Source organism: Heloderma suspectum, chromosome 2 (genome assembly GCF_057233095.1).
Source record: "Heloderma suspectum isolate Gila_16-S chromosome 2, 16-S_ref, whole genome shotgun sequence".
Classification (NCBI taxonomy): domain Eukaryota; kingdom Metazoa; phylum Chordata; class Lepidosauria; order Squamata; family Helodermatidae; genus Heloderma; species Heloderma suspectum.
This window is the reverse complement of record NC_139459.1, coordinates 300,906,773-300,931,438: the sequence shown is the minus strand read 5'-3', so window position 1 is coordinate 300,931,438 and position 24,666 is coordinate 300,906,773. Positions and strand designations below refer to the sequence as shown.

The following is a 24,666-nucleotide window of genomic DNA, read 5'->3' as shown; positions in this document are numbered from 1 at the left end:
GTGTAAGGACCTATTTCACAAGTTCAACATTTGTGGACATCTCCCATTAGATCCAGCAGCACTTACTTATGTAGCTCCTTCTCCTGCCGCTGAAGTTCACAAGCAAGCAAAGAATTCTCCTTCTTTAATGAAAGGCATTCGGCTTCAAGAACAGTCCACTCCTCTCTCAACTTTTCAAGTTCACCTACAAGCAAGTAATGCTATGTTACCCATTAAAGCTGACCCAGAAATAGGTGTTTTCAAATGTCTTCAGTACTGCCTACAGATATGTTTACAAATGATCTAAAATGTACTTGTCACATTAATAGTTATGCCTATTTGGGGGGGAAAACTGAAGCCAGTCTTCATAGCAATAAATCAGCATTACTATATGCTAAAGTAATTTTCCATGTGAAACCATTCATAGTTTTGGGGACTATCACTAAAAACTTACAAAATGTATAATTACTAAATACCATAGTAAATCAAAACATTCCTCATACTGATCTGAACTGAAAAATTCAATGATAATGATTCAGCTTCAGGAAAGAGCATGAAAAAGCAAATTATTTATAAGACTTTCAACACTGCAGGTGCACATGCAAGCCATTGTCTTTCAGATTTCATCAATGATTTGACAGAAACAGCTAGGCATTCAGAATATCACCTTAATGTCACGGAACAGATTGTTCTAAAACTGAAATTAAAAACTCCATCTTTTACTCGGTCAGACTGTGTGCCCGTGTGCGAACAGGGGGTGGGTGTGGGTGGGGAGAATGTTCCAAAAAGTACAGTACACACATCCATCCTTTGTAGGCTTATGGGATAAGTACTGCCAAGAATAATACAAGAAACAAGGGCCATTTAGTTGATAGATACCATGTGTACAGTGGAGCCAAAGTATTAGAAGCTTGAATAAATTTTGAAAAACACTAATCAGTGCAATTAGCACTGAATGAAATTATATAACTCTTACAGTGGCCAGATGGATGTAACTACAAAAAATATTTCACAGGCCTTCAGAAGTAATTAGCACAAAACAATAGCCTGTTTGTAGGTGCACGTTTACATATATACAACACTTTGTATGTTATTAATATAACACTAGTGTCATAATAAACTTAGGTGCTATATATATTATTACAAGTTAGTGCTATGATGGATTTTATTCAAATGTTACATTACAATTTTAGCAGCTTCATCAGTTTTGATTCTTACACTGGTTCATCCTAACTATCAGCAGTTGAAGTCAGAATATTTCATGGATGATATGTACAGTTAAATTATGCTACAGCCTATTATTGTAGCTTGCCTAACATTTCATGTGTTTTTAATGAGTACAGGGGCGGCTGCTGGAAGAGGGAGCTGAAAAGCTGATGTCCATAACTTCAGACATTGTGCTAGGGATTCCAGCTAAGGTGTCTGCATGGAATCAATATATTGATGGATCCCAGTGGCTACTGCTGCGGCAAAGCTTCATAGAGACTAGCTTCTGACACTGCCACATTTCCACAATATGTGTGTTCACAGCCCTGTCCTCCAAGAATTTATCTAAACCCCTTTTAAAGCCATCTGAGCTATAGAGCCGGTTCACACATAACAACAACCTATCAGTTTAAAAAACACTGGGTTGTCATGCATAAGCAAGGACGAGTGCCTCTTCTGCTTTTATCCTACAACCCATGATCCTCTCCTTCTTATGTTGTGGAGTATAACATGCAAACCTGGACTGCTGGGTTATTTAGGGGCTAAACAACCCATCAGTTAACCCATGGTTTGTTGTTTGGTTAACAGCTGGGTTGCTTAGCCCGTGAACAACCCAGTGGTCTGGATTTGCACGTCATGATCCCCAGCCTACAAAGGAGCCAACCAGGAGTTGTGGCGTAAAAGTGGAAGAGGTGCCACTTGGGCATGACAGTCGATGGGCTGTCACTGCATGCAAACAGGGCCATAGTGGCCATCACCATATCTTGCGACAGAGAATTCTATAATTATACATTGACCCAGTTCACACAATCACCATGGCTTAAAGAAGCCATGGTGGCTTGTTTAAGCCACAGCATGTGCTGATGCATACTGGGTTGTTTGCCTAATTACCCACCTGGGCACGGCTTATTGTGTCGTCTGAACCAGGCAGCATGACTTGCTTGAGGGGGAAGCAACCCACAAACAACCATGGCCTGTTGGGTTATTTGAGGGATGTTTCCCCCTCAAACAAGCTGTGCCACCTGGGTTTCGACAACACAACAAGCTGCACCTGGTTGGGTAATTAGACAAAGTGATCGTGCGAACCGGATTTCAGTGTAAAAAAGTACTTTCTTTTTCCTGAATCTATTGCCAATCAATGTTATTGGGCGACCCTGAGTCTAGTATAATGGGGAGAGGAGGAAAATATTTTCTCTATGCACTTCCTTCACACCATGCATACTTTTATAAACCTTTATCATGTCCCCCTTAGTTGTGATTTTTCTAAAAGCCCCAAACCCTAATATTTCTATCTTAGCTCTAATGTAAATTTAAACACCTGCACATTGCCCCCTTCTCAATTTAGATTAAATCGATCTCAATTTATATCACAGTTAATCTGAACTACAAGATACATAAACTACAAACTAAACTACATAAAGACGTGAAACAATAGAAGTGTAAACACAGCACTTTATACATGTTATTAAAGTCTGAGACACCTGCATATACCTTGTAGACGGGTGGCTTCCTCCCTTTGCTGATCCTCACACTGCTGACATCTTAGCTGAAAACTGGCTTGCAGGCTGACAATCTCTTTTTCGTATTCTGACGCCTCTTTGCGCCACTGTTCAAGTTCAGCCCTTACTTTCTGAAGCTCTTCTTGTAAAGCAGTGACATCTGAATCCCTTTCTGATGCAGCCTTTTCAGCCACTTGTTGCAGTAACAGAATCTCACTCTGAGCAGTAAGCAATTCATTCTGAGTACTGGAGATCTCATTCTCCTTTTCCTCACGAAGACGTTCAATATCTTCTTGTAGCCGCTGCAGCTGAGCTGTAAACATTTAAAGGGAATTAGATTTTCTTAAGGAGTTATGTAGGGAAATTCATCGTAGTCAGGTATAGCCCTATAAAAGGAAACAGACTGAACTTTAAAGCTTGCTTTAAAAAAAAAGAAAAGGAAAAGGAAAAAAATCTTTATAGGAAACATGCTGCAATACACTAATTTAATGCCAACACTTCTGTCATCCCATCATAACACCACTGCTAAATTAAATTCAGTTTTGAGTTTGAAGTATTTAGACAAAATTGAAGAATAAGGTCAAACAGCAACTGTTTTGTGAATGGCTATTTTTTAAAAAATAATTCTTTATTAGTTTTTAGTTTCGTATCGTAAAAGAACAATATATTAAGAAATCAACAGTCCGCTAGTCCGTGTCTTTGTACTGATTAAACATGAATAAATGTCCTCAAATCTTGGACCCTGTTGCATGAATTCCTGCTTCTTTTTCTTACAGTCCTTTTTTCCCCCTGCCCACTCTGCAATAACACCCACCACCTGAGTGATCCCACCTCAGGACCAACTCAGGAACAACCAAACAACCAGGCAGACAAAATAACATTCAAAGGAAAGCAAAAGGGGAAAATAACTTAATAAGAGTGGTTAATCAAGCAGTTCCACATATGGCTGCCAAATCTGGAGGTCTCTGTCCTCTTTCATCAGGTGTTTAAACAACATTAATTCATGGGAGGCCAAAGATGACACGGCCTCACACCATGCTTCAATTCTGGGTGGGTGTTTCACCATCCACACCAAGAGCACCATTCTTTCGTAAATGGCCAGTATTAATAATGTGATTGTCACTGTCAGTACTTTCTGCATTTAATTTCCCTCTTTCATGGTTTACAGTTGCCCCCCTCCCAAACCATGTGTACTGTATATATACTTGAAACTCTGAGTAACACTTCATACTTTGATGAAGTGGACTGTAGTCCATGAAAGCGTCTGCTATAATAAATTTGTTAGTCTTTAAGGTGCCAGAAGATGCTTTTTGCTACAAGAATTACAAAAAAGAAGTTGTGGACACAGCATAATCATAAGGAGACTGAAACTGAAAGGGCTTCAAAGGAGACTTAGAAAGATGACAAACTGCAAGATAGAGTTAATTACAAAGGGAGACAATAGAGCTTTATACCTCAGTGGTTTAGAAAGAGACTGGATGAATTATTGATACACAAATGAATGATTAAGACTGAATCAAGTGTCACTATTTTTTTCTAAGAATTCTAGTCCTAATTTTTCAGTCGAAATGATAATATCAAATGGAGCAGGTATAAAGCTAGAAACCGAATAGTTGGCTGTGTTTCACTCTCTTGTACTACATTTTTTTTTTAAGCTCAAGCCGTTTTATATTTAGTCCTAATAATGTTTGCCTTTCTTCCTCATTACATCAAACAGTATTTAACAAGTTAAAATTTCATTTAAATTAGTAATATCTTCATTACAAAAATAGTTTGCAATATAATCTTTTAATTTTTATTACATTTATATCCTACCTTTTTTCCTCCTTAAGGAACCCAAGGTGGCGTACATAGTCCTCCTCCTCTCCATTTTATCCTCACAACAACGACCCTGTGAGGTAGGTTGGGCTGAGAGTCTGTGACTGGCCCAAAGCCACCCAGTGAGCTTCCATTGGCGAGTGGGGACTAGAACCCGGATCTCCCGACTCTTAGTCCAACACTCTAGCCACTACACCACACTGGCTCCCTCTTCTGATCCAGGAAGATTATGTGATAAAACCCCAATCCAGTTTAAGTTAATTATAAATAAATCCAATCAAAACTCGTGTAACATGTTAATTGAAATTAATTTAAATGCATTAACTTCAGTGATCCAGCTAAAGTTAGTCATGACTAAAGTTTTATGGGTCAAATGTTACTGAAAGTGACAGAATATAAACTTGACTTTTATTTCAGGTTGTTGGTGTTACTTAAGTAGACAATCTGATTTTTTCTTGAGTATAATATATATTCTTTCATATATAGGCAGCCTTGCATGTCAACAGATATCTTTTTGGCACCAGGTGATGACCTTTTAATTCATTTTAAGATTGGTGATTTGGTACCATATATTTCTGACTGCTTTGTTTGGTTTTTTATTGTTTTTAAATTATTAATAGCCGCTCTGAAAGCATTTGGGTGGGAGAAAAATTATTCCCCAAATAAATTAGTAATAACCAAATTAACAAATGAAGTCTGTTAAATTTTACATGGAAATTTGCTCTAACTAATTGCTTAAAATAATTTTATTCTTCATAAGCTGGCATTATCACAAACAGATAAAGCTTTCACACATGCATCTAGGTTTCTTAGCCCACCCCCCTTTGCTCTCTCCTTTGAAAGTCTTCCCCACACCCCCAGAGTTAGGAAACCTTGGGAGCAACTTGCAGTGCAATGCAATGCAAGGAGCTGCAATTTACATGCAGAAACACTTGGGCATGCACACAGTAGTAGTAGAAGTAGTAGTAGAAGTAGATAATAATAGTAATAATAATATGATGATGATATTTATATTATGGACCATAGTTATAGCAATAACTGTATCTACTTTGGTTTTACTCCATTTGAAACATCCTAAACCTCTTTAATATTGAAATAGTTTTTTGTGTTCACTCCATTCACTGTTAAGTGTTAATGTGTCCAACCATTCTTCAGCAGTAGGAATTTTCTTCTGTTTTCAGAATTTTCATGAAAAATGTTAACAGTTCCTTACCCCGTTTCCAATTACATCATCTGTATCTTTTCTGTTATGTATTTTGCATAACCTCAAAGGATTGTTTTTACCTTGGAGAACTTGGATTTGTTTGGTGGACTCTTCTGCTTGTAGTCGATAGGCTTTTCTCTCTTCTTCCAACAGAGCTGTAATCATAATGAAAACATCTAAAGTTTTAATCCATTGTTTACCATTAGATAATTTAAACATTAAAAACTAGTTTATACACAAGTCATTTCAGGTTTAGTAGATCATTAAAAATCAGTTAGAGCCAACATAAGTAAATTAATATATTTAAATGATTAAATTACTCTGCTAGTTGTTAATACATTTTAAGTTTAAGATTTTCTAAGCTTTTCTTCAGTGCATCCATGACATCACTGTGCTATGAAACAAAATGAAACTGATTATGAAGAGAAGTGGTTTAGTCTATTTCCACTGCTTAAATTAAATAAACATTTAAACTTACATTACAGTGCAATTCTATACATGTCTACTCAGAAGGAAGTCCCATCGAATTCAATAGGGCTTACTCCTAGGTAAGTGGGTATCAGACTGCAGCCTTAGACTTCTTTTCCCCTTCATTGTTAGACGGGTATAAAACTGTACCTTGCATATAGACTAAAAATGATCAGGCCAAATAGATTTAAGTGTCTCTTTTACTCACTAAGGTACTTGGACATACATTTCCTGAGTACTCTGCAGATTAAAAGGAATCTTCATCTCACCTTGCAGTTCAAAGCATTTTTGTTTACTTGTTCTAGCTAGCTCTTGGGCTTCAACCAGTTCCTTGTGCAGCTGCTGAATTTCTTTAGTCTCAGTTTCTGATTGTGCACCCTGCAATTCATCTGCTAAAAGAACATTTTTCTTTAACACATCAGTTTTAGTAATGGCTTAATTTCTACTGTCTTGTGAAGGTAGGACCGTAAAGAGTCATGCAAAATTAGCTACATATCATCGAATTAGACAAAGGTTAGAAGATAAATAAAACATTGTTAGGACATCAAATATCCATACATGCAAGTCCTACTTGCAGGAATAAAGTGTAAATCAGTATGGGATAATGTAGGCTGGTAATTCTAATCATATTCTGTAGGGTTAACATTTCAAATATGACCAATTCTTCATAACACTCAAAATAACTTGAATACAGCTGATATTTCATTTCAGATGCTAATTTTATTATGCTTTCATAGTTCATTATTCAAGAATGAAGTACTCAGGATGCCAGTTGCCTCAAAGAAGACATGGTGAGGCCTAGTAAGGCCTGCAGGACATCCCGTGGGCTACTCTAGACCTCCCCTTCTATTATACTAAGTGGCAAGCATGAACACTTGCTGACTCCTTGGCATGCAAGAGCTTTCAGTTATGAGAGGTGGGCGTTATGAGGCCTGGGAACATATTGGGCCAAAGTATGCCCAGTTCTCATACATTTCCAGAGCAGGCTTGGAACCCCCTGGAAAGCAGTGGGTCTTCAATCAACTCTGAAAATGTTTCTGTCCCAGCCAGAAGCTGTAAGAATCAGAGTTCCTCTCTTGGTCACTGCTACTGCCAGCTCCTTGATTTCTAATTCCCTATATATTGTTAGATTAACTGAATAGGCCAGTCATATAGGCCAATCCAGAAATGTGGTGATGTCAACGCAAGATGATGTTTATATTTTTTTAAAGAAAAGGGGTCAAACATTTGAAAAAGGCAATCTTTTATTGGGGAGGGACATCGAGGCTTAGTATGTACCCAAAATGCATATTTAAGAACATCACTGCCATTTACTCCTGTAGGAAGAAATATGCCACTGCATGTGGGGACACAACTGTGATACACAATTATGCAGCTTTCCCTCACCCCATCCCCCACCTGATACCAAGTGGTCTGGCTTCCAGTGAGAGGTACCTCATTTGAGGGGACACACACAAAGATTGTGTCTGTATGCACAGCACTAAAAGATGTATTATGGGCATGTATTATAGGGGCCTTCTCCCCTGTCATGACAATAAGCATTGTGCTAATCTAGATAAAATAAATAAACTAAAATAACCTAAATAAAAATAATCTGAAAGCAAAAAGCATCCAGTCAGTAAGGAAGCTGGTGATTATAGTTAACAGAATCAGTGGTCTATAAACCAAATAAATAGCCATTTTACAGGGAATTCTCTGCACACTACTGACCATGGGAAAAATGCCACCCATGAAGAGATGATATACCAATGTATGGCTTATTGTTAAATGCATTTAGAATATCAAAGGCTAAATAATGTCTACGCCCGAACGAGTGTTACTACAAAAAGGAAGATACCACAAAAAGGCTGGCAAACACTTAGGCCATTAATTAAAAGGCTTAATCACTGCTAAAGAGATTGCTCTAATTCAGTCACCAGAGGAAAATGTAAATACAACACAGAAATAAAAGTTTTATTCCCAAGAGAGAATTTCAAATTATAGTGTCAATTACTCTGGGGATTTCTCTATCCTAACTGCAAGGAGAGAAATATATAATTTTAAAGCTCTCTCTCTTACCAAGCTTCATGGAACAAACAAAAAGCCATACATGTACTTTCTGCCCGTACAGCAGCCACAGAGCTCAGTAGCAGAACCCCTGTTTGCATGCAGAATGGCCCAGGTTCAATCCCCGGCATCTGCAGGTATGGCAGGAAAAAGTCCTGTATGAAACCAGTCAGTGTCAACAATGCTGGGCTAGATGGACCAATGGTTTGACTTGGTATAAGGCAGTCCTATGTTCCTAATGGATTTAAGTACATTTAGGTTTGTGTTGGTCTCTGACCAGCATGTTTATTGAAAATTTTCATCTACAAATACTTCACAAAATTGATAGATTCTAAATAATGCATTACAGCTAAAATCCTATGCATAGTTACATTGGAGTAACCCACAATGAAATCAGTGGGACCTACATCTGAGTAATATTCATAGGATTCAGCTGTAGCTTGCCTATATAGATATGATATTAGTGCAGGTTTCAGCAACAGCAATCGAAAACTCTTCATTACTTAATGAGCATCAAAGCATTTTTTCATTCTACCAAGTTTTCAAGTGCTCTTTTCCAATATTAAAATATTCACATACTATATTAAGAAACCAACTTAAACATTAAGGAAAAACAATTTACCTTTTAAGAGAGCTACTTTAGCAATAGGTTCATTTAGTTCATGGTCATCCATTTGAGCATCTGAGGGAAAAAGTGAAGAGTTCAGCATTCTGAGCAACACATTAGTTAAGTAGATTTGGCATTCATCTTAATAGTAACACAAAGAAACCTCACCTTAATAACAAAATAAAATATTTAGATAAAACAGTTAAATCACTTTTTTCCTTACTTTAAAAAGTCTTCTATTTTTCTCACTGACATCAAAGTACAGTTAAAATTATGTCCAAAATGTACCTGTAGTGTCGTCACTGCTTTTCTCTTTGCTTGGGCTAAGAGTATCCGAAAGCTCAGCTTCTTTAGCTTTTGCCTGATTTTCTGTAAAATACAAAAATTGCCCTTGTTAAAGTATATTCATATCTCAAAAGTATTTTTAGTACTAGTTCAAGTTGTGTTTTGTCTTGTGAAACAAGCTAAAAGCACACTAGTTAAGAAAACATTGATTTTGTCTTTGCACTCCTGTTCCCAACTGGATTATATATCTTCAGGTCACATATTTAATACTAAACAATCAAACCCAGGATGCAGTTCCCTCAGGCACAGTTTAGCCTTTTGTTTAAAAGTTGTACGCTGGCCAGCTGGAACTGAGTATAAAGTTAGTTGTTTTGTTCATTAATGCAGGGAGCAAATCAGGAGAGAGGGACACAGAAAACCATTTCCAGAACAATACAGATATTGTAGCATGCTAGAAAGAAAATACTTATGAATGCTGCACATTAGGTTGGGTAAGGAAAAACACTTTTATAATGATAAGATGATGCATAACATTTAACAGTAGCATGAAATTTAAAAGAACCCAACATTTAAAGTTAGGCAAAACAATATAAACAAATTTCAAAACATAGTGGGAAATATATACTCTTTCTCAAAAGAGTCTTAATGAATCATAAACGACCTCCCCTGTTCCATGTGTACACACACACACACACACAAACACACAATAATGAAGATTCAAAAGTTGTCTGAGGCCCTTAGGACTGACCAAAAGCTGATATCAATAAGGAGAGGAAAGGGGACTTGATTTGAAAAATTCTTCATTTCTCATACTGCCATTTGATTCAACAAATCTGAAGAACTTTTGAGTTATAAAAGGCTACTTTTATTGCTAAAATTTAATCTAGATAGATGTCCTGACAAAAAATACGAGAGCCAAATTAACAGAAACAAAGTCTGTGTCAGCTGAGAAAACACACAAAGTATTAAAAAAGAATGATATCTGAATTCATTCAATTTTAGAGGGTACAAGGACCTATCTGCTATTTGGAGAATGCTTCCCTTTGGGAATAATAAGTAACTTAGCAAAGTAGCCACAATATTCCTAGCAAGTGATCTAAAAGAGATTATGATGTTTTAGCGTAAACGTTTTCGTAGCTGCAGATATTTTTTTCATGACAGATGAAACATCATATGTCTTAAAAAATTTTTTAAAAGTATTAGAAGCTCCCTCGTAAACCATAACTAAAAATTGTTCAAATGCACACTTGCTCTAGAAATCAGATTAATACTGAAAGGAAGATATGCTCATTAAGAGAAAACCTTTAACACTGAACTGAGCATGCATCTATGGTGCATTTGCTGTGTCCAAAGAACACCCAGCTATATGAGTCACAGTAAAAGTTAGTCAAGGAGAAAAATGGTATTATTTGTCAGTTAGAGTTTTTAGAACTAGTGTTCAGGAAACACAGAAACCGTTTTTGGCTTTGCTATAGTCATGGACAACCTCAATCATCATTATCCCCATTATGAAACACATTAGTACTTCTTTAAGCTATCCTTAGGCCTCATCTCAAAGTGAAAACAAAGAATAAAAAGAAGTAATTCCATTTGCTCATTTTGATCCCCTGATATCTGTGTTCTGTCTTCCCTGTGTTGCTTTCTTTTTAACCTGATCTGTTTTAAATTTAGATAGTGAAGTCCAAAGAGCAAGAAACTATCTTTAGTTGAGAAGCTGTATTTAGTGGCCAGGTGGGTCCAGAAGGTGAATGATGCTTCTCTGAAGGAGAGATTGCCCTAGCCAACTTGAAAGAGGCAGTTGTGCGATCCCCACTGATTTTGCCAGCTACCAGCAAATGGTGAATCCCATTTTGGGGGGCAAGACACTTGAGTGGGTGGTGGCTGTTTACATCAAGGCTTTCTTGGATGTTACTGATTTCCTACACCCATTTCAATCTGGCTTTTAGCCAAATTTTGGTCAGTATGGTGAATGACCATACTACACTGAGACAGCAACAGGGCAGGTGCATCCCTACTGATTCTGTGAACCTTCCAGTGGTTTTTGATGCTATCCATCATTGTACCCTTCAGGACCAACTCATCAGGATGAGGATTAGGATCATTGTGCTCAGTAGTTCTGCTCCTAACTGGATGGCCATTTTCAGAAGGCAGAACCGGGGGACTGAAGTTTGGTGCCATGGCATGATATTCCAGAAAGCTCTTATTTTGTCCCCCATGCTTTTCAACGCTTACGTAACACAACTGGAAGAGATTGTACACAGTTCTCGAGTTGGGTTCAATCAATAGACAGATGACAAACAGTTCTCTCTAGTCTTTTCATCAGATCCAGCTGTAGAGAACAGGAGCCTGGAGCCAGTAAAGAGTTGAGTGAGGGCAAATAAACTGAAGCCCAATCCAAAGAAGACTGAAGCTGGACAGCCACCTGTCAGGGATGTTTTGACTTGGATACCTGCATTGAGCAGGGGGTTGGACTCGATGGTCTTATAGGCCCCTTCCAACCTTACTATTCTATGATTTACATTGAGGTACTGTTGGTTAATTGGATATCAACCCAGGGAAGAGGTATTCAACTTTTGACAGGGTTGTTCTCCCCTATGCAATCATGTTTCCAGCCTTGTTGCTGGATGCCCATATAGCATATAACATTTTTCACTTATTTCAGGTGAGGCACCAGCTGTGACCTTTCTCGAAGAGATGGTCTGGCCACACTTCTTCATACTCCAATAATGTCCAGGCCAAATTACTGTATTATTTTTCATGGGTGTGCCTTTGAAGAGCATTTAGAAACAACAGTTGGTATGAAATGCAGCAACCAGATTGTTAAATTGGGTTGACCACAGATTACAAATTGTGTCAGTGTTGTACTAGCTACCAGTTTATTTCCAGGCTGAATTCAAAGCTGATTTTAACCTTTAAAGACCTGAATAGCTTGCATTGGTACCTGAGTAACAAAAGGACTCCTTCTCCAAGTGAGCCTGCCTGTCGGTTCAGATGCCCTTCACTGGGTATGGGTAAGCAGCAAAGGGGGAGGTTTCAGTGGTAGTGCCAAAATTGTTTAACTTCCCCCCTCAAGACTGGAGAGCCCCTAGACAGGGCACCTTCTTTACTGACCTTTAGGCAGACGATGAATTCCATCCTGTTCTCCACTACCATTAATGTTATTTAACACTGTCCAAGACTCTCATTACTGGCTTTCATTGATTTGATGTTTTATATGGTTTTAGTGTCTAGTTTAATTGTTGGTTTGTTTCTGCTGCTTTTATGTTTTCTGTGCGTTTCATTTTTTGTTTCTGTTTATTTTGGTATTGTAAATCACCTTGGGACCTTGTGAAATAAAATGGGATTAGCGTCTTATTTTTTAAAAAATCCATCACCCTTACATTCAGTTATACCTATGAAAGCATTTTACTATAGAAGGTACAAAACAAACCAGTCAATCTTATTTTACATTATAGTACGTTAAAATGCTAGATTTCTTGCTGGCCTGCTAACTTAGAGATGTTATTCTGAATGTGTTTTATACAGCAGTGTAACTCATATTTCCCTATATGGATATAGAAGGAACAGCTGGCCTCTCTGCAAAATTGTGGTGAGTCATCTAAGACACAAACATGAAAAAAAGCAGTATGCCACTGCTGGATTTCATTCTCTTTCCTTTCCTTGTTCCCATTCCTACTCCTCTTCCCAATCCTTATTTTAGACTGTTATACAGGAGTCTGTATAAAAAATAAACAATACTGACTGCACTTCAACAGAATATAAAACATGCAGTCATTCAAAAAGCTAAAAATATTGACAAAGATGCACAGATTCATTCTAGGCGAACATCCATGCCCAAGGAAAACTGTACTGATGTTTCTCGACCAAGGGGTGTTACAAAGCAGTTTGTGATATGTCATGCGGACCTACTGTTGAAGAAAATTCAACAAGTCTACTGGGGCTGGTACAAGCCCTTGAACTAGGCTACTGTAGCTCTTGGGTCTCATCCTTCATCCTTAACCTACAATATTTTTGTGCTTGATACTGGTTTTTAAAGTCGTTCCACAAAATATCTGAAGGATTTCCAAAGTCCAGATAGTGTGTCCTTGTGAACTATCCCAAGTAAAGAAATAAGAAGGTACCTAGAAATGTTATGGATGTCACCACTGAAGGGCACAGTGGTGCCCTTCACCTTGCTACAACAACTTAATCTGACCATCTGTTACTTCATTATAAGGAGATTCAGTCCAATAACCAAATGCTCAATATTAAACTTAGGAAGATAAGAAGCTTGCTTGTCAGACCATTTGTCCATCCTGCCCAATACTGTCTACTCTGAGTGGCAGCAGCTCTCCAAAATCTCAGATAGAGGTCCTTCCCATCACTGCTACCTGAATTATTTATTTTTTTAAAGTGGAGGTGCTAGGGGGTTTAACCTAGGGACATCTGCATGCAAACCATAAACTCTCCTACGGAGCAACACTCCCTCCCTTTACAAAAATGAAGCAATCCATTTAAAAGTTTATTGTATTAGTTATGTTTTAATGAATCAGTACTACTAGGTGACAAACTCACCTTGTTTTATCAGGGACAACTTTTCATTACATAGTTTTTTCCTATTTTTAAATTGTATGAAGATATTTAAAACTTCATGACTGAATCCCTTTCAGTTAGACGGAATGCATTACATCAATGCAAAAAATAACACACCATTCTGCAAGATAATAGTGGCATGCAAGCATTACATTACACTTGTGTTTATTGTCTGCATTCTTTTCCAAATATGGCATGCTGCCTGCACTTTGAACAAACAAGACCACACAGGAGAGTAATTGCATGCAGGATTTGAAAACTGTGATTTCTCAAAGACTATAGCTTTAAAATCAAAGGATGCAATCTTTAACTACCAGTATCTAATGAATTCTTAATAACTTAATAAAGACATATACACAGTTTGGGGAAATCAATTCCAAAAACCAAACTTTTCTAACTTTGAATAAAATATGCTTTATTGTGAGTAGAAAATAAATTTGATCAATCAGCTGATATTTACTGGATGAGAACCCTAAAATGCTAATTACAGAACTTATAGCAAGCATGCTTTTGAACTGAATTGATTTCCGTACTGCAGAATGAAAGTTAAAAAGATGCAATAGAAACCTCAAAGTGCATGTTTCAAAGCTCCCTCTATTTGCATGGTTTCTAACACTAAGGCTGGCATTCTTAGTTACATTTACTTGGAAGTATTTTTTTTGATTGGGTGGTAAGCAGTAAGGATTTGGTGCATCATAATTCCTCAAACTTTCCTCACACTTATAACAGAAAGCTCCAATGTCCACATTCAAAGATTCATTACATGCTTAACAACAAACAAGTAAGTTTAGTAAGTCTAACCTTTCAGAATCTTTGTTTCATCCACTCTGGAAAGATGTCCTTCGTCCATGAGCTTGTCTGCTGAACAAAATAAGGGGGTTACTATTCTAGCTCAAATTGTGCAAGCATTTCTTGTACACGTCTCTAATCTACATTCCATGACCAAATTTAAACATGGCACTATTACCTCACACTTCTCTGTGCTAGAATCAGTGGGGTCTTTTCAGTTCAATGAAGCAATTATACAAAACATTGTTTTAATTATCTATGCACAAAGAAAATGAATTTTTTTAAAATACTTTCGAAAATTTTGGAAAACCAAAGCCATTGAATTGAAGCATAAGAATATAAGAGCCCTGCTGGATCATATGAAAGGCCTATCACATCCAGTATTCTGTTCCCACGGCAGCCAACCAGATGCCTATGGGAAGCCCCCAAGCAGTACATGAACACATCTTGCTTGTGTTCCCAGCAACTGGTATTCAGATATAGCCATCATGATAAGTAGCCACTGACAGAGACCAAGTTCACATATAATGACAAACCATTATTTAATTAATCATGGTTTGTTGAATTGTGGGTTGTTGTTATGTGCAAACCTGGAACTATGAGTTGTTAACCATGAACAACCCACAAAGAAAACCCATCGTTTGTTGTTGGGTTGTGAACTGTGGGTTGCTTAAATCGTGGGTTGTCATTACATGTGAACCTAGAATCGTGGGTTGTTCATGGATTCTTTTGCCAGGGTACAGAGGCAGTGGGCCAGAGCAGCCCAAAATCAATGGATAATTTAATGAATTGGATCATGTAAGGAATTTAATGAAGACTTATACATTTTGAGGAAATTCCACAACAGAAGCATTTTAAAATGTTGCTATTAAATATAATGCACATACAGTGAAAGTGCATACAAGTAAGTTGATATTCACTGAAAATAACTTTTATGGGACCCAAATAACCCCACACATATAGTGTGGCTGAATTCACCAATGTTATTTGGAGCACTATACTCTTCTCTGTAGAAATACTTTTCTAGGTGCCCAATAAAGATATACCTTATCCACACACAACACATGGTACGTTCCTTTATCAGGAGCAGTATTAACTATTGATAACACAGCACCATGTTTCGGATTACCACCTTTTTGGTCTTTTTCACATAACGATCCCCCAAAAGACTAGTGAGAGCTACAAGAAGATTGGAACAGGATGAACAAGCTTGGTGGCCTCATGCTTTGATAGCAAACTAATGAGGCAGAAAAAAAATCACAATACAAGAATATACAGGAAATAACATTAAGTTAACATGACGATGTAGACTGAGAGGCCAAAAGAAAGTCCCAGCGGAGGGAACGAAGACAGCAAGAAGAGTGGCAAGCTAAGGGGTCAGAGAAGAACAAGAGGTAGTACAAGACAGATGGGGCAGGAAATGGGGAAATCACACATTTTCTACTATCCTGAAGACAGAAAAAGAAGAAAAATAAAATGGTACAGGAAGTGTGAAAAGTTGTGGAAATAATTCACACAGATTTCAAATGCAAATTTTTATCGTTAAATAAACTTTAATTATGTGCATCACTCAATGATTGCAACATCTCATCACGATTTGCACATGTGAACAAACCTTCACAAATCAAATTTAGGAGAGTTTTCTTTCCACCTATCAGCTCAGCCAAAACTCTTTTCAATGAAGACAGTTCATATGTCCTGATGAAAATCTACTGTAGAGTAATGAAGTGATAAGACTCATTTGGGGTGCGCATGTATGAATGAGTCCCAAATACTTAGCAGACACACTTCCACCTGCATTTTTGCTAGACTAATTAAAAAAGGAAGGCTGGTCAGAGCAACCTAATGAGGTCAAAGCTAAAGTCTTTCCTCAGGGATGAGACTAATGCCAGCAGAAAGTACTCAACATAAGAGGTGATTGTTTCAGCCATGTTAGGATAATTGGGTAAGCTAAGGAGGTGTGTTACACCGCATTTCACCGTATGGAAACCGAAAATGATGCTTGAGGTTTGTGTTACATAACAATGACAAGCCTTGTCTATGGAAATCGAGTCGGCTCAAAATAGGTGAGCTAATGAACAAATAGGACATCTGTGAACTGTATACAAATTGGAGACAAACTGTGAAGACTATGCTCTAGTTGTAAAGAATTTGCATATAATAATGCTAGATGTAACCATTTTTCCATTGAAACCCAAAGGCTCTTTTATCTTTCCTTGTTTACAGCTGACAGTGTCCAGGGGGGAATGAATTAACAGTTTAAGAAAGGACTTTCAGGGACCTTCCTTTCAAATTTACTAAACATGAGACTGGGGTCTTTTCTGTTATCTCATTCATTTCATTTATTTATTTATTCTATTTCTATACCGCCCCACAGCCGAAGCTCTCTGGGCAGTTCACAAAAAACGATCACCACCCATGAGCTCATTTGTCTATTGTTTCATGAAGAGACAATAAGTATTAAATGTGTAATGTTAAATGATCAGCAGGTAATCTTGTGATCAAGAAACTGTCAGATACAGTTCCCATGTGCCTCTTAGATTGGCCATAAAGTTAACTAATATAGAGCCTGTTCGCGAGTCATGACAGCCCACTGTGGCTTTCTATGGCTTGTTGTGTTGTGCTAATCCAGGCAGCAGGGGTTGTTTGAAGGTTAGATAACCCTCAACCCTAAAATAAGCCAAAGGTTATTTGAGGGCTGTCTAACCCTTGAACAACCCCTGCTGCCTGGGTCTGCATGACACAACAAGCCATGGCAAGCTCGACGCCCACAGGCACCACGCAAAAATGGCACCCACAGGTGATTGGCTTATGTGACAGTCCCTCCCCTCCCCCCAGCAAATTAAGCCATGGCAGTCTGTTGTGTTGTGCAAACCTGGTCAAAATGTTCCAAAACCCATGATGTCAGCAGACTTAGATTATCAGACCAACCATCCAACCAGCCCTAACTCTGGCTTGGCAGGGAGAGACAAACCACAGTTCTGGGTTCAGATGCCATGCTAAACAACCTAGGGAGAGAGTGTCCCTAGATAGTTTCTGTCCCAAGGAGCGAAGCAGAAGTGATTGAGCCATGGGGACAAGCATGCTGGCTCCTTCATGACACCCAAGGTGTTAATGCTGCAATGTTTTTGCTGTTTTTAAAGTTATTGTTTTTATTGTTTCATTGTTTTAAATTGTTGTAAGCCACCTTGATGGCTTTTTAGCAGATAAGATGATATGTAAAGATAAATAATAATCTTTTTTTAAAACCCTGGGTTGTTGCTGCATGAGAACCAGCCCATTCTCATTCTTAGGGGCACCACCAGGCTGGAAAGCATGATTACTCTGATTTTTTTTATCTCAAAGATGTATTTACTTCCAGATAGATTTAAAAAAAAAAATCACAGTAAAGTATTTTTCTCTAGCATAGTGCAATTAGTTTAACTGTTTTCTTTTACAGATTAATTTTACTTCTTGATTGATAGTATTTATACCCCATTTTAATAGTTAAATGGCCTCAAAGTTAACAAAAATAAAAAATATATAAAAGACCATAAAAACAACAGCTACAAGCAAATAAAACTAGGGAGTATAACATCACAAAAAGGCCATTAAAAAGGGCTCAAATACTCAGCAAGTAAAAGCTTGGCTCGCTCTACAACATGCCTAGATTACTCATCAGGTTAGCCATAATGTGCCCTTCAACCGGGTAAGCAATGCAGCGAGGGAGTAAATGCCAAATGAACCATTAGGAAAACATACTGGGGAAATCGTCATCATCACTATCTTCATCTGTTTTGTGTGCATATATGTGAAAGTGTGCTCCAGCTTTCAAACGTGTAAACGCTACAAAACAGATATTCATGTAATTTTGAATATACCTGAATATCCATGTCGGAAAAATGTCATAAGTAAAGTGCATCAATTAAGAGCCGATTCACTTATTATGGATTTCCTATATAATAAGCCCTGCTGTGAGGACACAATGCTGTGTGACAATTTACACACAGACCCTCCATATAGAAGTGCTTTCTATATAGGAATGCATAATGCAGGAAGCAGCCTAACGCTGGAAGCAGCCTAAGTGTGGGCAGGGAGTTTCATTCTGTTTCCTCACTTCTGAACAGAGCAGAGGAAGCTGCCCCAGCTGGTCTAGGGGCTATACAAGCAAGCAAGCTCCCAGACAGTGAGCGATCAGAGCGAGCGAACAGGGAAAGCAAACAGGAGTTTGGCAAGGGAGGTCAAGGGGGAGGTCTCTAACAATTTTTTTTGTTTTAATTTCTTTTTCTTGTAACACACACTTCCATACCAGTGGGACTCTGTTGTTAACCTTGAGTGAATAGAAGACAAAGCAGAGGCTATTCTAATACAATCAGAAAGTAGAAACAAAAAGGGAATAGAGACTATGGAAGGAAAAGACTCTCCAGTGGTGGTGACCTGCAAGATGTGTGCAATATTTGTTTTCTTGCCTGAGACCAACATGGCCTACACGCGCAACAAGTGCAAGTTGATAACGCTGCTGGAAGAAATAGTAAGAGGACTGGAGCGGTGAGTGTAGACCCTCAAGGGAGTAAGAGAAGATGAAGAGTTCTTAGGCAGAATGGTGGAACTACAGAAGCAAAGCGAAGTACAGAAGGTAGAAGAGCAACAGCAAACTGAGGCAGAAGAGGAAAATGCTGAGGTGAAGAAAAATGAAGTAGAAGATACTCCTTGTAAAAGGAGGACCATTAGGAGCAGAAGAACCAGAAGCCACTCTGCACCAGGGGAAGCAGTGGAACTATGGAACCGTTTCCAGGTATTTGAGGATGAGATTGGAGGACAGCCTGCGGATGGAGAATTACAAGGCACCCCACATGAGAGCGAGCAAGAGGTTGAAGGTCAGTCAAGCAGAGACAATGAAACCAAGGCCTACAACAACAAGAAGAGAAGAGTAGTAGTTGTGGGAGACTCTCTGCTGCATGGGATCGAAACCCAAGTATGTCATGAAGACGTAATATCTTCTGACATTATCTTCAGATATCTGCTGGGAGACAAATTCTGCACAACGTGGCCCCTCCCAGAAATTCCTGACTTGGCTTGCTGACAACTTCCTCCAACAGAAAGTGGAGGAAGGAACTACAGCATCAGCTATCCTTGACTTGATCCTAACCAACAGAGATGACTTAGTGGATAAAGTAGCAGTTACAGGAACTCTGGGGGAAAGTGACCATGTTATATTTGAGTTCTTGGTTCTAAAGGAAGCAAAAGCTGACTGTAGCCAAACACGTACCCTGGATTTTAGAAAAGCCAATTTTAATAAACTCAGAGCAGTGATAAGTAAGGTCCCATGGCAAGCGACTCCAATGAGAAAAGGAGTCCAAGATGGGTGGGAGTTTTTTAAAAAGGAAATTCTAAAGGCACAATTACAAACAATTCTGACAAGGAAAAAAGGCAGAAGACAACAGAAGAAGCCAATGTGGCTTCACAAAAAGCTTAGAGCTGACCTGAAAACAAAAAGAGCACACATATAGGAAAGTGGAAGGAAGCCAAGCTACAAAGGAAGAGTACAGGCAGGTAGCACAGAATTGCAAGGATGGCATCAGGAAGGCTAAAGCTGAGAACGAGCCGAGGTTAGTGAGGGATGCTAAAAGCAACAAAAAGGCTTTCTTCAGCTACCTGCATAGTAAAAGCAGAGGAAAGAAATGGTGGTTCATCTATTCAATGAGAACTGCAAAACAATAACAGATGACAAAGAAAAGGCAGAAGTGTTCAATTCCTACTTTGGCTCAGTCTTCTCCTGAAAGAGGGTCTATGACCCCCCTGGCAAAGGTGAAGTACAGGCTGAGAGGGCAGGATTGCAACTTGAGATTGATAGGCATATGGTCAAGAAACACCTAATTACTTTGAATGAGATCAAATCTCCAGGGCCAGATGAACTGCACCCTAGAGTAATAAAGGAACCGGCAGAAGAGCACTCAGAACCATTGTCTATTATCCTTGCGAAATCATGGAGGATGGGTGACGTGCCAGAGGACTGGAGGAGGGCTAATGTTGTCCCTATCTTCAAAAAGGGCAAATAGGAGGAACTGGGAACTACAGACCAGTCAGTCTGACATCAATCCCTGGGAACATTCTGGAGCAGATTATAAAGCAATCAGTCTGTAAGTACCTTGAAAACAATGCAGTGATTACTCGAAGCCAACATGGATTTGTCAAGAATATATCCTGCCAGACTAATCTGATCTCATTTTCTGATCAGGTAACCTTCCTTGTGGACTGTGGGAATGCTGTGGACATAATATACCTTCAGCAAAGGTATATTATGTCCACATAATATTTGACTTCAGCAAAGCTTTTGACAAAGTGCCCCATGATATCCTGATGAGCAAATTAGCTCAAAGTGGGCTAGATGAAACAACGATCAGGTGAGTCCACAGTTGGCTACAGAATCGGACTCAAAGAGTGCTTATCAAGGGGATCTTCTCAAACTGGGGAGAGGTTATGAGTGAGGGCTCTGTCCTGGGCCCAGTGCACTTAAAATTTTTTATTAATGACTTGGATGAGGAGGTGCAGGGAATGCTTATCAAATTTGCTGATGACACAAAACTGGGTCGGATAGCTAATACCAGAAGACAGAAACAAAATTCAAAGTGATCTTGATAGGTCGGAGTGCTGGGCTGAAAACAACAGAATGGAATTTAATAGGGATAAATGCCAAGTTCTGCACCTAGGAAAAAGAAACCAAATGCACAGTTACAAAATGGGCAATACTTGCCTCAATAAGACTACAAGCAAGAAGGATCTTGGAATTGTTGTAGATCACAAGCTGAATATGAGCCAACAATGTGATGTGGCTGCAAAAAAGGCCAATGCTATTTTGGGCTGCATTAATAGAAGCATAGCTTCCAAATCATGTGAAGTACTAGTTTCCCTCTACTTAGCACAGGTTAGGCCTCCTCTGGAGTACTGTGTCCAGTTCTGGGCACCACACTTTAAGGAGGATGCAGACAAACTGGAGAGGGTTCAGAGGAGGGCAACAAAGATGATCAAGGGACTGGAAATAAAGCCCTATGAGGAGAGACGGAAAGAACTGGACATGTTTCGTCTTGAGAAGAGAAGACTTCTCTTGAAGACTGGCTCTACAAGTCCTTGAAAGGTTGTCACAGAGATGAAGGCCAGGATCTCTTCTCGATCATCCCAGAGTGCAGGACATGGAATAATGGGTTCAAGTTACAGGAAGCCAGAGTCTAGATGAACATCAGGAAAAGCTTCCTGAGCAATATGACAATGGAACCAATTGCCTAGGGAGGTAGTGGGCTCTCCCACACTGGAGGCATTCAAGACGAAGCTGGACAGCCATCTGCCAGGGGTGCTTTCACTTGGATTCCTGCACTGAGCAGGGGGTTGGACTTGATGGTCTTATAGACCCCTTCCAACCCTCCTATTCTGATTCTAGAATGAACTAGGCTAGGATGGTGAAACAGAAGACCAAGTGGAATTTTCTCTAAGGACATTAGTCCCTCAATCACAGAATATGGGCAATATCCAGTGTTGCCACTGTGCTAGCTGTGCTCACTTGTCCTGTTATGGAAGTGGTAGTTTCAACTAGTTTCCTTTCCAATGCAGTCATTCCTGCTACTGCAACGTGTTTAGAGCTGGTGCATTGCCAGCATTGGATATTGCCCACAATGTACTTGTCCTATTGATCTGAAGTGCAAACTCAGGAACTTTGGGTGAGTGAGGGGAATTTAGCATGAGGAAATTAGTACTAAAGAAAAAGGTAAGAAAAAAATTAAGACAGATAAAAGGTCAAGTAGGTGGTTTAAAATGTTTAGTGAGCATTTGTTCTTAAGGAGACATGAACAGTTTTAGCGCTGACTTATGAAGCTCACTGCAAATTTGAGAATCTATGTTTTTAATTAATGTAATTCATTTATCAGACTTCATTTCAAGTTAATTTACTCAAATCCTCTCCATATAGCCTAGTGTAAAATATCCTTGTTGAAATCACCAGGAACAAATAAACACTAATTCCACAACTGCTATACTCTTCACCTCATAACTGAAGGAACTGCATTCTGCAATATTACCTCATCAATCAGTCTTGCAAAGCAAACAATACGTGAATTCAACAACAAAAACCTTCAAACTGACCCTTTTGGTTAAGTGAACTATATAAATGTATGTGCATATGCATAGGATTATTACAATTCTTACTACAAATAATAAAATTTTGTGTTTAAATAACATTTTGCCCAATTGTGATAATGGAAGAACTAGGTAAGAGAAAAAGGGATGAAAAAATGGGGAAACCTAGCACTAAAATCAGACAGGAAATTCAAAAATGTTTGGAGTGCATTGTTAGTTGAGGTTGTTCACAAAACTACCCCTGAACATTTTTGCTTTTTTCCTTGTTACCAGCAAGCATTCTTTATTCACAAGTTCAGTCAAATGCCTAATATTGAGAAGCAGTCTTGGAATGAATGCAAAGAACCATGAAATGAAGGAAGACAAGAAGGATAAACAGGACTTACCCTATTGAGCTATTATTTTTCTGGATCATACTGAACACAATTATTTACAGATTATATAGATTTCCTCCTAACGCTGTCCAAAAGCCTTCAGTGGAATGTATGATGATCTAATTTTATAGTTAACCGAGACCAAATTTTCCCCTAAAGCTGCCCTGTAAGTCTCAGTGAGAATTCACTGAAGGGAGGGATATAAATCCCTTCAACAAACTCACTCTACCCTGGCTCCAAACACCACTGAAATCAGTCAACACAGATTTGTGGATTCACTTTGCACACTTCTGGTCTAACACAGAAAGGGGAAACCTGCACATCTCCTCCATGATTATGTGTGTGAGCTCCCCCCGCTTCTGGATCTTGTGCATCTCACTGCGGAGGGAGGTACAAGTTCCCTCTTCAGATGTGACACTGGAATTGCAAAAAGCAGATGAGCTCCACTGTTGAACAAGTATCTGAATCGAAATCTCCCACATCCATAGCACCATGATGGTATTCAGAAGTAACTGACATATTTTATGGAGAAACAAGAGCTTCTCCACGCAACTCACTTGCATTTAGAACCCAAATACAATGGCAAAACCAGAACTAAGGTGGTGTAAAACCAACTTAGATACAAATAAAGTACTAAACGATGCTCACTGAAGACTTCTGACTAATTACTCAGGGGGGGGGAGAAAAAATGTGCTTCTCATAGATCTCCAAAAACATAACTATTCTCACTCTAGTATTGCATATATGATACTGTTTTTATAGACTTTTTAGTGAATGTGAATGCTGTGTACTCACTCTGGCACTCTATGAACTGATGAATAAATGTGCAGTCCCCTCCACTCTTTGAAAGAAAGTGCTCTAGTAAAGAAAGAAACACCTTTAAGTTCATATCTCCATGTTTTGAGGGCTCATGACAAAAGCCTCACAGACACCAGCAAAAAAAAAAAGGGGGGGGGGATTCCTCAAAAAGGCACAAAAAAAGGAAAAAGCAGGGACATCAAAATACCCCAATAATAAACACTAGTAAACTACAGAATATATTAAAGATATAAATGTACAAACTTGTGATTTCTGTTTATAGCTTCAAAACTTAGAGGACTTACAATTTATACTAATGCACGTTAAGACTGATGACAGTTCACCTATGTCAAATTCAGATTGTGTCAACAGGGTACTTCCTGTAGTAATATGGACACTTTTAGTTTTTTATTTCTTTTTATCTAAACCACCTTTGTATTACTTGTTATCAACAACTGGACTAGCTTCACAAAATATATTCTGCCACATCTAAACTAAATAGCTAGAAAGGACTACTACACCTGCCATTGAAGAGTAGTATTTAGACAGGCTGTTCCTTGAAGCAGTTTTACCTCTCGCTACTGTATAACACAATGAAATTCATTTATTTCTTACATTTGTGTTCTACTCTATTTTTTTCAGAAGCTGATTTTAGAATCACAACAATCCTGCCAAACATGTCTGGTCAGAAAAACTGAAATTAACAGATTCATCCATCCCTAAACTGAGACCTGTGCCCAATCCTATTTCCTGTGCTGTTCAAATGAATTCATTAAATTCAGTTTAAATTCAATTAAAGTAATTGTTGAAGTCTAGATAGTAAAATGGCAAATGCTGCATTTAGACATGGGAAATCAGGTTAGAATCCCTACTCACTTATGAAACTCATTGGTTGGCATTAGGCACTACTCTCTC

General features: G+C 38.5%; 1 protein-coding gene across 40 annotated transcripts in view; it reads right to left on the bottom strand.

Moving 5' to 3' along the window:
* SLMAP (sarcolemma associated protein) overlaps positions 1-24,666 on the bottom strand; it is a 147,593-nt gene that overhangs the window by 15,359 nt on the left and 107,568 nt on the right. For 10 of the 40 annotated variants that reach the window (XM_084840088.1, XM_084840082.1, XM_084840096.1 and 7 more), the window contains 8 exons: positions 23,749-23,811; positions 14,486-14,542; positions 9,116-9,196; positions 8,843-8,902; positions 6,444-6,566; positions 5,787-5,861; positions 2,677-2,997; positions 67-184 (listed from right to left, as the gene is read on the bottom strand). In XM_084840088.1, the coding sequence (XP_084696214.1) occupies positions 67-184; positions 2,677-2,997; positions 5,787-5,861; positions 6,444-6,566; positions 8,843-8,902; positions 9,116-9,196; positions 14,486-14,542; positions 23,749-23,811 (898 nt within the window). Of the gene's footprint in view, positions 1-66; positions 185-2,676; positions 2,998-5,786; positions 5,862-6,443; positions 6,567-8,842; positions 8,903-9,115; positions 9,197-14,485; positions 14,546-23,748; positions 23,812-24,666 lie in introns of all 40 variants that reach the window. The other 30 variants (XM_084840099.1, XM_084840089.1, XM_084840104.1 and 27 more) reach the window with 7 other exon arrangements.